General features: G+C 39.9%; 4 protein-coding genes across 4 annotated transcripts; 2 read left to right on the top strand and 2 right to left on the bottom strand.

Moving 5' to 3' along the window:
* The first annotated feature begins 682 nt into the window (after window positions 1-682).
* LOC117614682 (probable glycosyltransferase At5g11130) lies at window positions 683-3,017 on the top strand. The gene is made up of 3 exons (XM_034343569.1): window positions 683-804; window positions 1,872-2,223; window positions 2,355-3,017. The coding sequence occupies exons 2-3, from the start codon at window positions 1,885-1,887 to the stop codon at window positions 3,015-3,017; spliced, it is 1,002 nt and encodes a 333-aa protein (XP_034199460.1). The 5' UTR covers window positions 683-804; window positions 1,872-1,884.
* Window positions 3,018-4,264: 1,247 nt separating this feature from the next.
* Window positions 4,265-8,058, top strand: LOC117619312 (probable glycosyltransferase At5g25310). Its single transcript, XM_034349237.1, has 4 exons — window positions 4,265-4,555; window positions 4,761-4,936; window positions 6,283-6,640; window positions 7,393-8,058. The coding sequence occupies exons 1-4, from the start codon at window positions 4,265-4,267 to the stop codon at window positions 8,056-8,058; spliced, it is 1,491 nt and encodes a 496-aa protein (XP_034205128.1).
* A 302-nt stretch (window positions 8,059-8,360) lies between these two features.
* LOC117637363 (ACT domain-containing protein ACR2) lies at window positions 8,361-11,617 on the bottom strand. Its single transcript, XM_034372240.1, has 8 exons — window positions 11,384-11,617; window positions 10,839-10,910; window positions 10,680-10,731; window positions 10,486-10,600; window positions 10,314-10,381; window positions 9,447-10,157; window positions 9,099-9,203; window positions 8,361-8,975 (listed from the first exon to the last, which is right to left on the bottom strand). The coding sequence occupies exons 2-8, from the start codon at window positions 10,907-10,909 to the stop codon at window positions 8,622-8,624; spliced, it is 1,476 nt and encodes a 491-aa protein (XP_034228131.1). The 5' UTR covers window position 10,910; window positions 11,384-11,617; the 3' UTR covers window positions 8,361-8,621.
* Window positions 11,618-12,848: 1,231 nt separating this feature from the next.
* Window positions 12,849-20,789, bottom strand: LOC117615112. The gene is made up of 10 exons (XM_034344118.1): window positions 19,245-20,789; window positions 18,232-18,705; window positions 17,836-18,137; window positions 16,590-17,312; window positions 16,231-16,509; window positions 15,857-16,018; window positions 14,765-15,703; window positions 14,452-14,667; window positions 13,691-13,951; window positions 12,849-13,493 (listed from the first exon to the last, which is right to left on the bottom strand). The coding sequence occupies exons 1-10, from the start codon at window positions 20,635-20,637 to the stop codon at window positions 13,146-13,148; spliced, it is 5,097 nt and encodes a 1,698-aa protein (XP_034200009.1). The 5' UTR covers window positions 20,638-20,789; the 3' UTR covers window positions 12,849-13,145.
* Between the last annotated feature and the right edge of the window lie 54 nt (window positions 20,790-20,843).

The following is a 20,843-nucleotide window of genomic DNA, read 5'->3' as shown; positions in this document are numbered from 1 at the left end:
TTTGAAATCAAACTAAGCGCCTAACAGCTCCATCAATATTTATCCCAAAAAGGAAAAAAAATCATATTAATTATCCCACAAAAAAATCAACCTAATATTTAGTCATTGCTGAAAGACTCATACTCATAGCAAAACACTCAACTTCAACTTCTCCTTCTTTTCTTTCTTTTCCTTTTCCTTTTTCCCTCTAAATAGAACAATAATTAAAAGGAGGGCAGTGTGTGCAGCTAGCCAGATTGTTTGACCATGGCTGGCTCTGGTTGCACCCAAACTTGTTTGATATACCCTTCTCTTTTTCTCATCCTCGTCTTCTCTTTCGTAAACCCCCATTTCCACTTTTTCCCATTTCCATACAAGTCCAATGACTGCAACAACGATCTCTACAATGCCACCAGAAATAGTGCCACTCATAATATGCCTCCTGTAAGTTACACAACTTATATATATATATATATATATATATATTGATCGCATTCTTAGTGTTTGGCTCATTTTGAAAGAGAAACAAGCAAGAGAAGAGAGAGAGAGAGAGAGAGAGAGTCAGATCATTTCTAGGATATGGGCTTATGGTGCTTTGTTGTGTCTCATGGCAAAAAAAATATTTTTGATGGGTTTCAATTTTGTTTTGTATATGCAGATGCAAGTGAGGAAGAACGTTAACCAATTTGAGAAAATGGAAGATGGGTTGGCTAGAGCAAGAGCTGCAATACGAGAAGCTGCTCGATCAAGAAGCTACACATCGTACAAAAAGGAGGCCCTTGTTCCCAGAGGATCGGTTTACATCAACCCTTATTCCTTTCATCAGTTAAGATTTTCTTATCCTATACTTCTCTTTGGTTAGACTTGGTCTTTGTGTTTTTTGACCATTTTTGGGTCAAATTCATCCGAGTAATTCTGAGTCAATGTGTGCCAACTCGCTTACCAAGCAGTTACTATATGATAATGTTTATTTTTCTTTTCCTGAAAATGTTCCATTTAGCTAATACATTACGTCTAAATCATTTAAACCCATTAAATAGGAGAATCCCTTTTGTGGATTTTTTTTGGTTGGTTGAAAATGAAATGACTTTAATGGAATTAATTTCCAACTTTCCCTGCAAATGAAATAATGATCCCTTTTTGTAACCGATTTCTCATTTAAAATACACATATTTTAGGGCATTTTCTTTACATATGATGATCTAGGCAGAATACTAATTTAGATATCAAACAACTTGCCCCAAAAGCTTAAGCTGTCAGAAAATGAACTAACAATGTATATTTTGTAGTTTATATACGATCTATGAACAACGGCTAAAAGTCAGTATCACGTTTTGGGCATCCCAAGGTGCCTTGTTTAATTGTTTGGGTTTTATAGAAACATAGCATGGGTGATGTAGTGGTGCACCATAGGCATTGAGTGAATGAGCTTTGCCTCTTCTGTGCTTACACAAACCCTCATATTCTTCATCTAGTTCTGAGAATTGTGCACTCTAGGATTCTGATTTATGGTCTCCCATCCGCAGGCATTTAAGAATATAGTACCCTTAACTAAGTAAGTTTCCTGATGGAGGAAACATTATACATAGCAAAAAATGGGTGCATTTGTAATATTTACATGCATGTGACTCTGCATGCGCCCATCAACATGCAAAACTAGTAGGCTTTGGTAGCTGTAGACTCTATGGATTCAAGGGTAGGCACCAAAATGGCAATCGGCACCATTAATTTTTGCCCTGTAGTGTCTTATGTAGGTCATGCCTTTTCTAAGAAAAAGTTGACAATCACATTCCGAAATTCGCAGAAGGAATAATGAATGAACTAAAAGGACCACATTTCAAGCACATAATGTTTATTTATTTAAACGTATAATAAATCATTATTATGAACAGGAGCCACATAGAGATGGAGAAGAGATTTCGAATTTGGACATACAAAGAAGGAGAGCCACCACTCTTCCAAGAGGGGCCAATGAACGACATATACTCCATTGAAGGACAATTCATGGACGAGTTGAGCGGAGAGAGCCCATTTTCTGCAAAAGACGCCGATGAGGCCCTCGCATTCTTTCTTCCCGTCAGTGTCGTCAACATTGTGAGATATGTCTACAGGCCTTACACCACCTACTCTCGCGTCCGGCTTCAGAACGTTATTGAGGACTTCATTGGCATCGTATCGAAGAGATACCCTTATTGGAAGAGAAGCAACGGGGCTGACCATTTTTTGGTTTCTTGTCATGATTGGGTATGTCACTTTTTTAAAATTAGTAACAACCCGATAATCAGTAAATATGATACATGTAAAATTACTCGAACATAATTATCACATGTTTACTCAACTAATAATTCTCCTTGATTATTTGATAACATTTTCAGGCACCGGATATTTCAGCTGGCCACCCTGAGCTTTTCAAGAACTTCATTAGAGTACTCTGCAATGCCAACTCTTCAGAAGGTTTCCGGCCAGTCCGAGACGTCTCCCTGCCCGAAATCAATATCCCTTTCGGAGACTTAGGCCCTCCCCTCCTCACCCACCCCCCTAGAAACCGTTCAATATTTGCTTTTTTCGCAGGTGGCGATCACGGGAATGTAAGAAAGCTGCTATTCAAGCATTGGAAAAACAAAGACAAGGAAATCCAAGTCTATGATTACCTTCCCAAAACCCTAAACTACACACAGCTAATGGCGCAAAGCAAGTTTTGCCTGTGCCCTAGTGGGTGGGAAGTTGCGAGCCCTAGACTGGTTGAGGCCATATACGCAGGCTGTGTCCCAGTGATTATTTCTGACTCTTATGTGCTGCCATTTAGTGATGTGCTTAACTGGTCTAAGTTTTCGGTTCACGTGCCGGTGGCAAGGATACGGGAGTTGAAGGCAATCCTGCAAACAGTTTCTGTGCATGAGTATTTGAGAAAGCAACAGAGGGTCGTGCAAGTGCAGCGCCATTTTGTGCTCAATAGGCCTGCCAAGCCTTTTGATTTGTTGCATATGGTGATGCACTCAGTTTGGCTCAGGAGGCTTAATGTGAGGCTGCTGAGGTGATGCCAAGATGGGGGTTTTCGTGTACAATTGTGCTTTCTGTTTTTCCCTATTGATCTTGAAGATTAATGTATAGAATATTATAGCCAGAATTTGTGTTAATTAAGGGCACGTTTCATAACCATTTCAATTTTAATTTTGAGTTTTCATTTTTTATGCTAGAGTATAAAGAAAAATGAGAGTGAGGATGAGATTGAGAGAGAGGATGAGAGGGAAGAGTAACAAAAGTGAAAACAAAATCTTGAAAGTGAAAACAATTTGAAATATATTTCAGTTTTTAGTTTTTATTTTCACTTTTGTTACTCCCTTCCATCCTCTTCTCTCATCTTCCCTCTCATCTCCACTCTCATAATTCTCACTTCCATTCTCCCTCTTTTTCCTCCATACTCTAGCACAAAAAATTAAAAATTAAAATTAAAAACTAAAATTGAAATGATTATCAAACGGGCAGTAAGTAAATAAAATTTGTATTATTTTAGAAACAAGCTATGTTGTAGAAGATATATGTGTTAATCAAATAGGCTTCTTTTTTCTTAGTAACCTTACATGCTAATATACTATAATTATAATCAAAATAATGTCGTTTTAGTGTTTAATTTTTAGAGTTTAAATTAAGAAGATAAGTAAACAGCGATTTTGGATTTAAGCACAATGTATTAATGATCTTTAAGTTTTGATATCAGATATGTCATCAACTAGCTCTTTATTTAACAGTATTTTTCTTCTAAATAATAAAAGTAGTCTTAAATTCGAATCCCCTCTTGGTATGTGTGAACCATTGATTCGGTAGATCTCACTCCATCAATTATCAGTTTGGTAATTGGGATTTTCATTTTTATTTTTTCATTTGGGAAATGTAATAAGTTAAAGAGAATTGAAAAAGTACAAAATTGGGAATTTGGAGGGAAAATTAGTTACGATTATGAAGCGCTCGAAACAACCATGACTTTGTAGACTTGTAGTCACGTGTATAGGCTTTAGCACATGATCGGCTTTCTCACTAGCTCACGCCCCATACTATAAGTTATAAGTCATAACCATAGAGGGTCAAATCGGTCATTCCACTATCTCCTCACACCGTCACACACTTTCAACTCCTCACTCACGCCTTCAAATTTTCCGAGTCTCAGAGCCATAAAACAGAGAAACAGAGAGAGCGTAATCTTCCCAGGAAAACAGAAGCGCAGCAACCAAACAGTCTATTTCATTTCTCTAGATAGAAAAATTTTACACTAAAACAGTGTTTTGAGATGGAGAGCCGGAGCTTCCATGTACAATACTCCTTGGTATCTGTGCTGCTCTCACTCTGCATTGCGTCGATCATCGCCGTTTCAATGATCTGCGGCCATCATTTCGATCGTTCGGTGAGAATCTCCGGTGCAGAACTATATCAGTACGGTCCAGTTTCGATTCCATTGGTTGAGCTCCGAAGCAAGGTCATTGCCGCCTCCGATCATCACCCCATCAACTCCAATGCCAATCGCTCGAGTCATCTTCATCGTCACCTTCACATCAACGAGCTCGTGAATCAAACTGTACTTGTAAGCTCCATCGTCACTTTCACATCAATTTTCCATCCAAGAATTCGAACCGCCATTCCATTTGCAGTTTCTATTCATTTTAGCTAGCTCTGTCTTCTTTTAGTTTTTTGTTTATAAAAAATTTCCGTATATTTCTATTCTACTGTAATTTTATTTACTTTTAACCTTTTTCGTTGTTGCTGAAATTAATGATCGATTGATGCAGAGGAAAATCCCCAAACCCAAAGCGAGCAGAGAGCAAGAGCTGGAACAGGGCCTCGCGCGAGCGCGAGCTTCGATTCGCCGGGCGGTCTGGAGCCCAAACCGTTCGTCAACATTCGACGACGACGTTTCATTTCCCGGTGGATCAGTTGTGTATCGTAACCCCGGCGCATTTTATCAGTAAGCCTACCTAAGCCACCTCTTTAATTGGTTTCGTTCCCGTTTTCTTTTTCCGGTCGGAGTAATTAAATTTAAGAACAGGACAAAATTGGAAAATTAAGCGTCAGATTTCGTCAGATTAATGAATGCTGTTGACTTGCATGCTTTGCTTGAAAGGCAACGTTTTGAGTGTGCACTCATTTCTGCTCTGCCGTAACCCACACTCACACTCTCGGATACATGATTGCTGCTGAAAAAGCGCAGTGATGAACCCGGCGAGAAGAGTATATACTTCTGGGTGCCGCCTTCCTTTAATATTTATTATACATGCTAATTATTTTTTAATTATTTTTGTTTTAGACATAATTAAATTAATAATATTAGAGACACCAACTTAACCTGGTCACACGAACCGGCTCCATAAGTTGTAAGCCTCACAAAGTCACCAGGAGTCGATATGCTAATCTGTGGGTTTATGGTCCCTTCTATGAGAAACATTTATATAAAACGGGCATAACACTACTATGCTATTTTCAGTTAAGCACGGTATGTCATGTGTGATAAATTTTTCACTTAATAATTTGTGATTGGTCAAAAATAACAAAATAATGTTATTCTCGTTCCATACAAGTTTTTCTGGCAAATTTTCAGCCACCTAAACAACTACTATTAGAAGTTGACATTTTGAAGTCTATTTACTCAAATTAAATAGTAAAATGGAGTATGTTGATTATAACATAGAGCCACCCATCGATCCAATCAAATGGGTTCACTATATTGTGCTAAGCTAATTAGACTTAGTGTCCCATGTGGCGGCTTCGATTGGAAGAAGAGTGGTGGAACTTAACAGTTGGGCCAATCGGCCACCACCATCTCTGATTGGTGTTTTGAATTCTGACGGTCTCTCATGCCCTCATCTCTGATTGGTGGCTTGCGCTTGAGCCATAGTGCGGTCAAGGTCTTTCCCGTGTACTTTTGTTGTTTCTTGACTTTTGCCTGCCCTTGTCTTTTGGGTTTCTATCTAAAGCAATTTTCGACCACAAAAAAAAAATTAGACTTAGTCATTCAATAAGATTTTGCTGTGCATAATTACATATGCAGTATAATCAAATGTGTTAGCACTTGATTGTGCTAATTAATCGGTAATAGTTATCTTTATTTTCGAGCCATAATTATAATGTAATCGATAATTCATTTATGATTATGCCATGATTGATGATTAGGAATGGGATTTAATTAACTCCGATGTTACTCAGAGTCTTAATTAGGAGCTACCTTTGTATTCATAGTACAACGTGAATTGACATATATACCCTTCTCCATTTTTCTTTTCCATAATGTATGCGTCCATTGCAATTGATTTGCAGGAGCTACCTTGAAATGGAGAAGAAATTCAAGGTGTATGTGTACACAGAGGGGGACCCACCAATGGCACACGATGGGCCATGCAAGGACATATACTCCATTGAAGGGAGGTTCATACACGAAATGGAGAATGGGGCAGTGGGCAGGAGGTTCAAGACCAAGAGCCCCAAAAGAGCTCATGTTTACTTCATGCCCTTCAGTGTGACTTGGATGGTAAAGTACCTCTACAAGCCCCTCACCTACAACCTCACCCCTTTGAGGGACTTTGTGGCCGATTACGTGAGAGTAATCTCTTCGAGACACCCCTTTTGGAATAGGACTCGTGGCGCAGATCACTTCATGCTTGGTTGTCATGATTGGGTCAGCTCTCTCTCTCTCTCTCTCTCTCTCTCTCTCTCTCTCTCTCTCTCATGACTTTGAGTTTCTGCCTTTTGATTGATTTCTTTTTGCTTCCGTTTTGGTGATCACAACTTTGTTGGCATGCTTGGATTGATAATTTTGTGAAGGTATATAGTGAGTTTCCACTTTGGGGCCTCAGGAAAGCTTTTAAAATTGGACATATATAATATGTTCGCACAAAAAGGATAAATGCTCATTCTTGGTATACCCTTCCTACCTCACATTATCATAGGTAACATAAATATACTGAAAATAACATGCGGAATAGATATATCAATTGGTCGGGGTAGTGTAATCATTTTTTTGCATTCAAGTTTGAATTTCTCTTTTTGTTGATTAGAATACTTTAGTAGTTTAGACTATCAAAATTGTTTAAAACTAAAAAAAGAATTTTTGAATACCAATTAACTCTTAAAAAGAACCCCAGGTATTTTTGTTGGTAATGTTCGAATGTCTCAATACTTAAAATTCCTCCCTCCTTGATTGAACAATAACTAAAAAATTTAATTTCCAGCCAATTTGGTAGGTGACAGTTGAAAGTTTCAAAATTCAATTTTGATTTGATACGATTGAAAATCAAGTTGAACAACATTGAAGTTCAAAAGACTTGCATGTGGGGAGGGATATGAATTTCAAGACTATGAAACGTTTAAGCAAACTTCTTTCTTTTTTTTCCTTCCTTCGAATTGTAATAGAATTTTCAATTATTTCAGGCTCCACATGCATCTGCTGGCAACCAATTTCTCTACAACACATCAATCCGAGTCCTCTGCAATGCCAACACCTCCGAAGGCTTCAACCCTCAAAAAGACGTTTCTCTCCCTGAAATCTACCTCTACGGCGGCAACGTCCCCTCCAAACTCATCTCACCCCCGCCACCCCAAATCCCACGTCCCTACCTGGGGTTCTTCGCCGGTGGGCTCCATGGCCCAATAAGGCCCATTCTCCTGGCCCACTGGAAAACCCGCGACGAAGACCTTCGGGTCTACGAATACCTCCCAGAAGGCGAAGACTACGCCTCCATGATGCTCAAGTCCAGGTTTTGTCTGTGCCCTAGCGGGCATGAGGTGGCGAGCCCAAGAATTGTGGAGGCCATTTATGCAGAATGTGTGCCTGTGATTTTGTCTGAGCACTATGCGCTGCCGTTTAGTGATGTGCTGAGGTGGGAGGCGTTTTCTGTTAGGGTTGAGGTCTCTGAGATTTGGAGGTTGAAGGAGGTTTTGATGGCGGTGCCGGAGGAGAAGTATAGGTGGCTTGTGGAGAATTTGAGGGTTGTGAGGAGGCATTTTGAGTTGAACCAGCCGGCTAAGAGGTTTGATGTGTTTCATATGATATTGCACTCTGTGTGGCTTAGGAGAATTAACCTTAGATTTGCCTAGATTGTTTTATTTCATTTATATATGGTGTACTTAAAAAACATTATATATTACATCTCTACTGATTATATTGCTGACTAGATCTCTCACATAGATTACATAGATTACATATTTGGAAGAAGAAAAAGAAAAAAACATGATTAACAATACAGTCAGTAAAGGTAGTATAAATAGTTTTGTTCATTACAATATGTATTTACGTGTAATAGGTTGAAGCCAAAACTACATGCACTTTAAGAACACCTGACACAAACATTGTTTCCCATATATACAATTTCTACTTATTGATAAAGAAAAAAAAAAAGGAAAAAACAATGTGTGCTTAACATTTATGTACAAAATCATCCAAGTAATATTCCTAGCTTATAAGTCACTGGTAAATGGCATTTACACAATTGATCTCCTTCAATCCTTAAAATTATTATTTACAACCCTAGAAATAATACGGTTCGATATCTCTGCATGTACAGCCCTAGAATTAAATTGCCTATTGTCTACGTATGTACATGAATTCAAAAAAAAAAAAAATCATTTTAATTTATACACGTTCATATAGTACTATACCACTACTTGATCTTAGCAAAATTGTTAGACAAACGCTCAAGTTGAGATTTCAGCATGTCTCCAAAATTAGAGAGAGGAGACGACCTTTCAGGTGAGCTTGGTCTGATCCGTGTGTCATTCTTGACTTGAACGTATATTGGATTTGAACCCATTAATTCCCTTTTCATCGACTCAACAATGTCCATGTCTACAACTTCATTTCCTGAAATGTCTCTCACGTAGAAGGCGTTTATGGACTTTTCTCCTTGAGTTGCTACATCTGCTCGAACAACGACAAGCCCATTCTCTCGTAGAACCCTAGTTATATCAGAGAGTAACCCTATCCTATCATCTGCACACAGTTCTAGCCTAATCCCCTGTCAAAATATATATATACATAGAATAAATTAATGTTGTTGCTTATAATTATTATTCTATTACTTATATCACATTAATTTGTAGATCATATCTTTTATCTCGTAAAAATAGACAATACTCACCTCAGAAACCCGACGCTCTATAGCAGCCTCTAAGCATTTTATAACTCTTTCTTTCTCGCTTTGAGTACACAAGGCATCCCCGTCGATATGTCGGATAAAATACTCCTATGAAAACAACATTAGTTAATATAGTCCCCCATATCCAATTTAGTCACCTTGTTCATCGTTTCTCAAAATGATCAAAATGAGATTCACTTATTTACCGCTTAAATAAAATAAGTCAGACTGTACATCTATTAATTACTAGAGAGAGTCTACTAAAGATTTAATACCGAACGACAATGTGATCAGTAAATATGGTACAAAATAAGAGACATCGTGAATGACCAGGAACATATGAATATGTACCTGAAAGGCATAACCGTCTTGGCCACTTGCAGAAGCATGGAAGATCACATACTGCATGTCAGTGAGAGTGCACACAGTATCAAACATGAGCCTCCGCCGATCCTTACACTCAATACTCACCATAGAATACCCCTTTTCCTCACAGCTCTCAATCCAAACCACCGTCTTCCTCCCCTCCCCCTCACTGTACAACCCCAACGGCGTCCTAGGCGAGCTTTCGTGCCCATCATTGGGCCCATCAAAGTCCCTGACAGAAAGCATGAGCTGGTGCAACCTCCTCTCTACATTGGTGCTCATGGTTCCTTGATGAACATAATTATGATCTCCTGATCCCAAGAGCCCTATGGTCTTTACTTCTTGTTGGCCATTATTGGGTTCCTTCCCGCACGGGCTGAGGGCGGTTGTGGCACGGAGGACGGTGATGAGGTGGTCCTCGATGGTTGCGAGGCGGCGCGGGTTGTGGTCGGTTGATTGGTCGGAGATTTGAGCTACACAGGCAAGGCGGGCGTTATGGCTCCATGCATGGGCTTCTACTATGTTGCAATGGAGGTCAGCTAGGGCAGCGGAGATCTCGGAGAACAGACCGGGCCGGTCTGTTCCGGTCATTTCGATGGTGGTGTGGTCGGTAGGGTTTGTGGGTGAGAATAAAGTAGGGTTGTTATTTGTATAGGCCTTGGCTGAGTCCGGGGTGCCTGTGCTTGTACTTAAGGCCTGCATCATTAGGTCAGAGTTAATTAAGCGTGTTACTGTAGTTGACATTGTGATGATATATATGCAAAATCATTTATCAAGGCCTCTCGACAAAAGTCAATAATATTAATTAACTAAACTCATTGATCATGAAGAAACCTAATTATAGATAATCACCTTCTGGATATAGTTAATGACTTTCTGGTCTGTAAGTTTGTTGCCGTGTTCATCTTTCACATGGAACACTGCAAACAAAGCAAGCGCACAAATTATTATTGGTCATAAAATATTGATTATTTTATTAAATAAAAGTAATTGGATTAATTGAATCATAGAAATATATATTTACCATCCATGAACCATCCTGCATCAGAAGAAATGTAACTTTTAGTGATGGTGAGGTTCACGTCTGTCAATACTTGCACCACTTCGAGGAGAAGCCCTTGCTTGTTCACGCTATCCACCTGCACCACATCATATACTATCATGACCTTCATCATAGCTGGATTAATTAACTAATTTATTTATAATTAATTTACAAACCTTTACTATTGTGCAATCTTCCCAGGTTTCGTTGTCAATGCATACTCTACACCTGCAAATCAATTAAGCTAAATCAGAAATCTTACTCCAGGGCTCATGAGACTGCCGAAGGTGAATCAAAAGCAGGGTTCAATAGAATTGGAAATTTCGATCACTTACGTAGGGCCATATATCCTCTCTGGGAGATTATCAAATTCAGGATCAAAGTAAGGCCAACAAATTTTCTTCATGCTGCACATGCACCAGAGAGAGAGAGAGAGAGAGAGAGAGAGAGAGAGAGAGAGAGAGAGAAATAAGGTCAAAACATGAGGCAAGAATAATGAGTCAAAATATCCCAAAAATGGATTTGTGGCTGTAAAATATTGTAAAACAAACTTAAATATATATTGCTGACCGCAAATTTTGGCAAAACAACTCAAACACATGCTTAAATGGATGGATATAGATATGGTCAAATAATTCTTAGAGCAACTACAAACACGTTTTCTACAATTAATGCAACAATTTCGGGGCAAAAGTGAGACAATTTCCAAAAAAATTTAAAGTGAGATTATCTGATCATCATATTTGTATATCCAAGTTCCAGATATACATATATGATCAAGTAGCTAATTTGACTTGCAATGGGTTTTGGTTGTAAAATTGCATTCATTTTAAAGAAGCAGCAAAAGCTAAAATGTTCAGGTGAGGTAACAGCAGCTTACACAGGTAATGTGGTGGCTAGTAGTGGAAGAAGCTTAGCGCATGCCAATTTGCCCAGCAATGCCAGAGAGAGAGAGAGAGAGAGAGAGAGGAATGGAGAGAATCTCAGTTCTCTCTCTTGACAAACAAATGAGGTTTAGCTTATGAGCAACAAATTAATTAATCTCTCAATAAATATATATGCGAGAGAGAGAGAGAGAGAGAGAGAGAGAGAGAGAGAGAGAGAGAGAGAGAGAGAGAGAATTGCTGGGTCCTGGCTGGCGATAACTATTTTGGGTGATTGTGAAATGAGGGGTGGGATTAGCTTAAATAGGTTGGCAAGTTTATTTGTTTGTGTGTGGAGAAGAGATGAGCTCGAAGACAAATCATACAAAAAATATAATTTTCCTAGTGCGAGAGGGACACGCAGAGAAGTCAAATGAGATTTATCAGGCCACGTTTTATTTTGATTATTTCTTCTCCCACAACTTGATCATAGATAGACCTCTTTTATTTCCACATAATTTCCTACCTTCTTGGATCCCTCCCCTCTTCCCTCTTCTTGCCATGGAAACCCACCTGCAAATCACTGACACACGTCACCAAATTATGTCACAAATTTTAGTCCTCTCTCTCTCTCTCTCTCTCTCTCTCTCTCTCTCTCTCTCTCTAGATGCATGCGATGAAATAGCAAAGCTTATGGATGGAGTGTTTCTTTTGTTTAATATATATATATCTATTTTCACCTGTAATTTAACATAATAATATTATACAATAACGAAATTTACGGTAATGCATTTTGACATGGACCATTGACTTTCTGCGGAAAATAGTTATATGTATCTGTATATTTGATTGATAGTGAGGTGTAAACAAAATTATGATATGCATGAAGCAAATTACACACATATTTTCCTATCACGTAATTAAGATGGGTGTGTCATGTCAACAACAAATCCACGCGGTTCAACTGTACAAATTGATATTGTGCACTTTTAAAGGGGCTTGAGGTTGCATGTAAAAATTTTGTTTTCCTTTCGATCAGTGTGGCAAAGTTGGCTCCATTTTCTTCTTTTTTTTTCTTTTGGGTTCCAAAGTAAATTCTGTCTGTTTCCTAACCCTCACGGTACGCTAGCGGTTTAGTCAAAGATAACCGATCCCGTCTTGTGATAATCATTATCCGGCTGAGTCATAACCTAGCCGTTGACTCCCCATACAGGACTGTAGTTTGTGTTCCCTTGCCTCTTCTAGGGCTAAACTGTACATGAGGAAAGCGAGACACAAATGACATAAAATGTGCCGCCCAGATGTTTAATCGAGGGCATCGAGTGATTGATTTCCCTTCGGGCTAGTTGGTCTGCCTCAATGACAAAACAGATAAACTGCCTCACCCTTGAAAGACCATAAATTTAAGTGGAGATCAAAGAAGTTGAGAGAAGTAAAGAGATAAGGTTCAAAAAATAAATTGAACACATGATTAACAAAAAATTTCAAAAAGCCTATAATTAACTTTTAAGGGAAAAAATAAAAAGAAAAAAGAAGGGGGGCAAATGAGTATTGGCATTTGCAACTGTTAGTTCTATTGGACTCCCTCATAGCCTACCTACGCCTTGCATCTTTCATCATCTTATTCCTTTTTCTTTTTCTTTTTTCCTATCCCACTCGGTTCCAACAGCTCAAACAGCCAAAATGCCAATCAGTAACTCAAAAAAATAGCAATTTCACCCAACTCGATTGGGCGAACAAATGCCTGCATCGGCACAGAGAGAGCTATGACCCCAGGATCTAAGAATGGTTGAACCAGGGTCCAACAGCACCATTCACATGCCCATTGCTATGGATCCCAACACCATTTGGGATGAGTGAAGGAGGCAATCCGACGGCCATTTGGGGTGGTGTCGCAGGATATAACCCATGATTGTGTTGGAGGGCATGAGGGCTCACGAGAGGACTGCCAGCTGGACTGCTTTTACGCTGCTGCTGAAGGGTATGGATCTGCCTGAGCCCTTCTTCATGAATGCGTGACAGCGTCTCCAACTCCTTCATTGATAGAGCTTCCAAACCAGCCCCATAGAGAGGAGCATGCCGGGACATTTCTTCCTGAAGTGAAGCCTCGAGGGTGTGAATATATTGCTGCAAGAGATAAGGTCGCATCAATCGAACCACATTCTGATATTCTTATGGTAAATCAAAATATGAAGCTTAATTCAGTAAGCACCACAACTAGCTGCATCTGGTGATAAAACAGATCATTAGAAGACAAAGAGGAAGATAATGGTGAACATGAGAAAGAAAGGGGGGAAAAGCATTGGCTATATTGAGGCAAAAACCTGGCAGGCCTGCAATTTTGATTCCATCCCATCGATATAGGCTTCACACCGAGCAACTTGCTCTTCCTTCTCCCGTTTCTCTCCTTCCGTTTGTCCCACTGTTTGTGTCAACTGCCTTACTTCATCCTCAAGAGACTGCCGAATTTCCTCTCGGGTAACATTCTCTGTGGCATACCGTTTAAGTTCTTCGTCAAATCTTTTACGGGCAGCTTCAGCGCTCTTCAACCTTTCGGCAAGAGCATTTTTCTCCTTCACCACTTTCTGTCACATTCATCAATTGTAGTTAAGAGAAAGGCATGGCTTGACACAAAAGCAAGACACAAAAATCAAACAAAAAAATTTGTATCATAAAGATTTTTTTATATAAAAAAAATTCATTAAATAGGCATGGTCACTAACATTATTTAAACATGCAGATCCATAGAGTACATACTTATCAAATTCATTGCCAAAACATGATCCAGAAATAGCAAGAAGAACCCACTAGTGAAGGATCCAAAATCACAATTCATAACAAGATGTCAAGACTCAAAAGTTAAACCTCAAATGGAACGCATACAAAACTCGAACACAAGTAATAATAATAAAAAATAAGCCTAACATTAAAACCTAAAAGCTGATTGCTGGTGCATCAAAGGACCAGAGATGAAAACAAGAAGAAAAGACTTTTTAGAGAAAAATATCAATTACATAAGAACACCATACTATGTAAAAAGGCTGTGAGGTCATCAGAGATGACACGAAAGAAAAGCAATTTATACCTTCAATTCATCACGTTTTCGGGACTTCAACTGAGAGATTTGTGACTCTGCATCATGAAGACGATCCTGAAGCACTTTCCTATCTGTAGTGAGCTTTCTGATTTCATCGTCCCGCTCGGAGCGATGCCACTCAAGCTGACTCTCAACTTCCTGTATTTGTTCGGAAAGTTCCTTCTTTTCACGAGCAAAGCGGTCAATATCAGCCTTCATTTCAGACTGCCACATCATGACATGCATCAATTCTAATATTCCCCGAAAAGAATAAACAAGATGCGATAATCCTAGCCATATCACCAGTTAAGACAACAAGTACCTTAAGACGATTGATAGTAGCCTCAGATTCACTCAGTTTTTGCGATATAACAGCTTTTTCCCTAACCATATTAGCATTTTCTGCTTTCCTTTCTTCACGCATGCGAATAATTTCATCTTCACTGGCACATAACTGGTGCCAAAGAGCAGCCCGATCAACATTTGCAAGTTCAGCAACCTCCCGCATCATACTCAAAACTGGTCTAATAATTTCTTGCTCCTCAGAAGCCAAAGTCACCAATATATCTAAATCTAGGTCAACTTCACGGCTACTATCTGTCGTGCTAGTAGCTCGGTCAACAAGTCTCTTTAGCATTCGCCCTCGATAAGACTCGTCAGCATACCATTTAAATAATAATGTATACAGCATCTTCACAAATCCCTTAACACAAAGATCTCTAGAAAGGGCCAATGTCTCAGCAAGGCCAAGAACTGAAGTAAAATCGTCCCGTTGGACTCTCAGCTGTTCATTGGCTTCTCCCTCCACTACAGCATCTGGCTGCTGGAAATTATCTGCAACAAATCTAGCATCAAGATTCAATCCTTGAGCAAGGCGCCTTTCTAAAACCATGGCCACAGAATGAGCCACAATGGCACCACGAGCTACAGCTCTCTCAAATGTTTGAGAGGCTTCAACAGCAAGACAAGGTATAGATAACATCTCAACCAAGATGTAAATGTCAGAAAAATGACGACTAGCACGGAAAGCCTGCTCATCCACCGAATGAAACCGTTCAGAACTAGGTCCATGTTCACCAAACAAGAAAAGACCAGAATGCAATGTCGAGCAACTGTCGCCCATATCATCATCACAATCAATATCTCTAAGTATGGTTTCAGCAACATCTCCCCAGCTATTTACAGTTCTACTCAAAAATTCAAGAACACAAGGAGAAACATCGACACCCAAATTCTTTAGCCTAACACGAACAGATCTGACCTACAATGGTGAACAAAGAAGATTAAATATGCTTTGAGAAAAGCACGTCAAAACTAGAGTAAAATAATATAAGGGGGTCATTTATTTATTTTTATTCTACTAGGAATAATATAATAAAGTACTTCCAATATTCAGAATAAGTTATATGCATACCGCTTCAGGGAGGTGTTGGCACTGGGATGCAGCTTTAAATATAAAATCTATAGTTGCAGCAAGCGGCTCATCATTTGAATCTGACAAAAACTCGAGAGATTGAGATAAAACTCGTTCCCAAACTTCACTGCCACAGTCCAGTTGACTAAGAGCACCAAAAACCTGGGAAGCAAGATAATATAACTTAAAGAAGAATAATGTAGTGAGAGACTAAGTTGTGCAAACGTGCACAGACTTGCCATACTGTTTTCCAGAAGACATATTCCAAAAATGCTTTTTTAAATAGATATTTAACCCATCCAGGAAAAGGATATTAATCTTGGGAAAACAATAAGTAAATGAATAAATGGATGCGCCTTCTGAGGAAATCTTACAGGTGTCCGCAATGCAGGCTCTGCATCTGGCTTTTGAAGTCGTTCTATAAGTGCAAAAGCAGCAAGTGGATGCTCTGAGTGCTCCACCAACTTAGGCACCAAAGCAACTAGATCGGGCTGCAAATGCTTAGGAGCTTTATCCAGTACAAGAGAAATCTTCTGTGCAGACTGAGGTCTACGTCTTGGTTCAGGGCAGCCTTGTGGAACAGCTCCATCAAGAGCTCTTAGTGAATTTACAATCAATCCTAAGAGCTCTTCAGATTGCTCTGGCCACTTGGTCTAATTTTCAATTTGTTCAAACAGTCAGTACTATCACTTAAGCAAAATATTTAAAATACTTGAGGAACAAAGTATTGTACCTTAGAACGAAGAGACACATTCTCTGAACCCCCGGCAGATGTTTCGGGGGGAGAAATTGGATGCCCAGGATGAGGTTTTCCAGGTATACCAGTCCCATTCATGTCAGAGCTTTGAACAGCCGAAGCACTACTGCTAGTTTCATCAACACTGGTATCCAATCTCTCATATACAGGACAATGCACAGATTCTGCAGCTCCATTTTCTCTATCCGATTGCAAAGGACTAGCAGCTCCACTTCCATCTGGAGACTTTAAGTTTGTATCAGACAAATCACCATTAGAACTCGCTTCTGTAGGTTGGCAACACTCAACCATAATGTCCAAAAGTAAATCAATAATAGCCTGCTGCAGAACTTTGACTCCCATTAACAAATTCATCAAACTAGGGGAAGATTCATCATTCTTTATGACTTTCATTCCATCACTGCTACCAGACAGCTTGGTTGGAAGTAGCAAGCGCTTTACTTTAGCAGGGTCATCGAGATAAACACGGAGTCCAGTCAGAAAACCAGCAATGGCGCCAGCGTCCATCAGCAGCTTTTCTCGTAAAGTGACCTGTGGCTGTGAAGGATTATCTCCATATGTGAGGTGAAATCCAGCTCTAGAAAGCAGGTTTCTGAAGATATCTTCTTCATCACCACCTATTCCTTCACTATCTTCAGAATCAATGAGCTCATCAGGATCTGTTGTTAATGCATCCTGATCGTCCTCTGAGGCGAACACCTGACAGAAAAATACACATCAATACAGGCATAGGCAAACACCATAAAATAGTGGAAGGATGAAAAAAAATATAACTCTGGTTTTAGTCAAATTACGTTCCTCCAATAATGAGCCAAAGGACGTATAACTTAACTGCTCCAAGTAAAATTGAAATATTACAGCTCAAGGCAGAGACATGACAAGGTGACAAACATACTTGTACCTTATCCTCAACTACATTTTTGTACAAAACAATTGGAGTGAAGTAAACATACTTACATCAAACATCCCATGTAACTCTTTGAATGTATCCGAAACCATGTTAGCTAAGAAATCAATTAAAAATGAAAGAACCACACATAACTGCCCAGAAAATTCAAAAAACCTTATCTCAAGCTCAAGATTGGTCAGCATTCAAGAATGAAGAAACTTCAACATCAGACAGAATGCCATTTAGCATGCTAAAGTAGTAAAGTTTAAAAGGGACCAAGTCAATAATCATTAGCAGGCAGTGTATAAATGCAAAAGGCCTGTAAACACAAACCTCTAGGTCTGAAAACTCAAACCAAGGACAGCAGTCTAATATTTCACAAACAAAAACAACAGTATCACGAACAAGAAACCCTGCATCTGCTTCCAACATATCTGACACCTTCATGAATTGCAAAACAGAATTGTTCCAAGTCTTTGTACATATAGAAGACTCCTTCCACACAGTTTTGGCAGGGTTCTTTTGATTCACAACAGCCATCCTGTATCTCACCCAGAAGTTTTTATCCAGATCACTACCAACTGACTGGTCACTCTCCAAATAAATGCATATAGTGTCAAAGGACTCATAGACACCTGCATCAAGGAAAAAAAAAACTGTCAGTAAGATTAAGAAATGCAAACAACTGAAACACCCTTCTAGTGAAGAAAATGTGCGACTGATGCTTACCAATTCGAAGCTCACATCCCCCAGCTTGAAAGAATTTGCTAAAGATTTTTCGGGTCTCCATTATTTCCTTAAAAGATAGGAAGTTCTCCACCTTCCACGTAAATGAACTTCTTTTCGCGTTCTTATCCATCTGGGAACCAGAATTGCTTGACTCGGTATCCTGATCAGTTAAATCCTGCATAATTGACGTCTCTTTCAATATGAGGACCTCCGCAGAGAATACAACAGTGTCCTGAACAAGAAACCCTGAATCTTGATCAAATAGACTAGTAAGAGTCACAAATTCACGCCAACCCCAATCCTTTGCAGCTTTGGAGTAGCGGTTCTGAGACTCCTTTGTGACAGACTTCTCCTCCAACCTCTGGTTCACAACTGATAAACGATGACTCACAAAACAACTCCAGTCACTGGATGTGTTCCGTGAATCTGTAACTTCAAGGAACACTGAAAGGTGGCATGGTGGCTGAGACTGCCCTGATACCACAGAGAATATGAAATCTTTTCATCAGTTCACTCTCTAAAGCACAAGCTAAGCAATTTTTAATGTTCTCTATCACATCAAAAAATTATCTCATTCCAACATAGGGAATATTAAAATTTCCTTGGCATACACAACCCTATGAACAAAATGAGCATGCCTCAACAATGCCCAAGTAACATCAAGCACACAGAGCAGAGTTTAATCAAAAGATGCAAATCATGGTGGCCTATGCTATCTTTGATAGCATTAATACATACCAGATTTGCAGCAGTGGCCCATGATGCCAAGTAACTACAGATGCAGCTCCAATACGTTCAAGTGGTGGGATTATACAGAAGGACATGTAAAACCATTTTCAAATAGGATGATAAAGGTACTACTAGTCCTCAAATATCTGTATGTGAATGATGTATCACATGGTTTCATAGCTTTGCAACACATTAATTCACAAAAAGAAAGAGTTATTGATGGTTACAACCAATTATCAAGAATAAAACAACAGAGAATTCTCCTGTGCAATAACGATGCATACCTCGGGGATAGACGATGAGCCGACAGTCCCGATTCCCAATCTGAAACCTCCTGCTCTTGATGCAAAGACCCGTTATCTTCCTCTTCTTTAAAAGATCCTTCAACCTTGTGAAATTTTCAATCCTCCAATTGAATTTCCCCATGTGACCATCCAACTTCCTTGCCCCACTACCACTCCTCCCTGCAATCAACCCCCCATTCTTCGAAAAGCTACTAAACTCCTTTATTACATGGAAGGACGTACTAAACACCGCGGTATCATCCACCAAAAATCCCGACTCGATCCCAACAAAATCTGACATCTTCATATAATCATTCCACCCCAAACTTGTGTTATCCCCACTTTTATTATCAGCAGCAAACCTCCCATACGAGTCCCTATGCATGTGATTCGACCCCGGCTTCTGGTTCAACACTGACATTCGAAACAAACACCAACAACTCCTATCAGACAACACAACCGTCTTGTCTGTGTCCTTACTCTCCAAACACATTGACAAATACTCCACACCATTCACCGAGCTCTGATACACACTAATCCTCAAATTACATTCTCCAGCAGGAAACACCGGGCTCATTATCTTCTGAGTCTTAATCATTTCCTTAAACAGACTGAAGTTATGCACTTTCCAAGTGAACTTGCCACTCAACACATCAGAAACCGGTCCGGCAACCACTGAACCGGACATCATCATCGAGCCCGCAGACGATTGCAGCTCATTGTTATTATTACTATCTCGCGTGAAATTAACAGACTCATTCAATATCAATATATCGGCGGTAATCAAAACGGAGTCGGTATTGAACAAATAACCTAATTTCGAATCAAACACAGTAGAAGAGGGCGTGAAATCGCACCAACCGTGAGATTTCTTCTTGCTCGAGAACCGATGCCATGAATCGCGATGAATGGTCTTGGAATCATCCGCGAGGTTGACGATGGCTAGCCGGTAACTCGCAAAACAGTCCCATTTGGACGACGAGGTGCCCCGAGGATCCATGATTTGGAGGTATATGGAGATGTACCCCGGCAAAGCCTGCGAGTCACCCTTAGGGTATATTAACAACCGGCAATCGTATCCTCCCACCTCGAAGTACTTGCTCCACAGTGCCCTAGCTTTGATTCTCGGGAAATTCTGGACCGTCCATCGGCAAACCGCAGAGTACTCGCCTCGCCGATCGACGGTCACGCTCTCCTGCGCCCCGCCACCATCCCTGGACCCCACGGCGAGGTCCTCCAGCGCCGCCGCCGGTATCGACGGAAGCTTATCGGAGGCTCCCGAATTCGGCGACGACGTTGCGGGCTGTGATTGGTCCACGTAAGTGGATGCGGAGGACGACGACGACGATGATACCGCCTCAGACGACGAGCTCTGCTGATGCTGCTGCTTCATTTGGGGTTTCGTTTTTCTTCGCCTCTTCTTCTCTCTTTATCTCTATCAGTCTCTGAATGTTTTTTATTTCTCCTTCTTTTTTAAATTTTTGATCAATTTTTTTGTTTTAGGGAAGACAGAAGGAGGAGAGAGGAGGCTGTGTGGTGAGTTTTGAGAGGGTAAACAAAGAAGAGAGAAGGCACTTTGGACAATAAGCGGCGCATCAT

Source organism: Prunus dulcis, chromosome 1 (assembly GCF_902201215.1).
Source record: "Prunus dulcis chromosome 1, ALMONDv2, whole genome shotgun sequence".
Taxonomy (NCBI): Eukaryota; Viridiplantae; Streptophyta; class Magnoliopsida; order Rosales; family Rosaceae; genus Prunus; species Prunus dulcis.
Note: the sequence above shows the minus strand (reverse complement) of the source record. Positions and strands in the feature narration are given on the sequence as shown.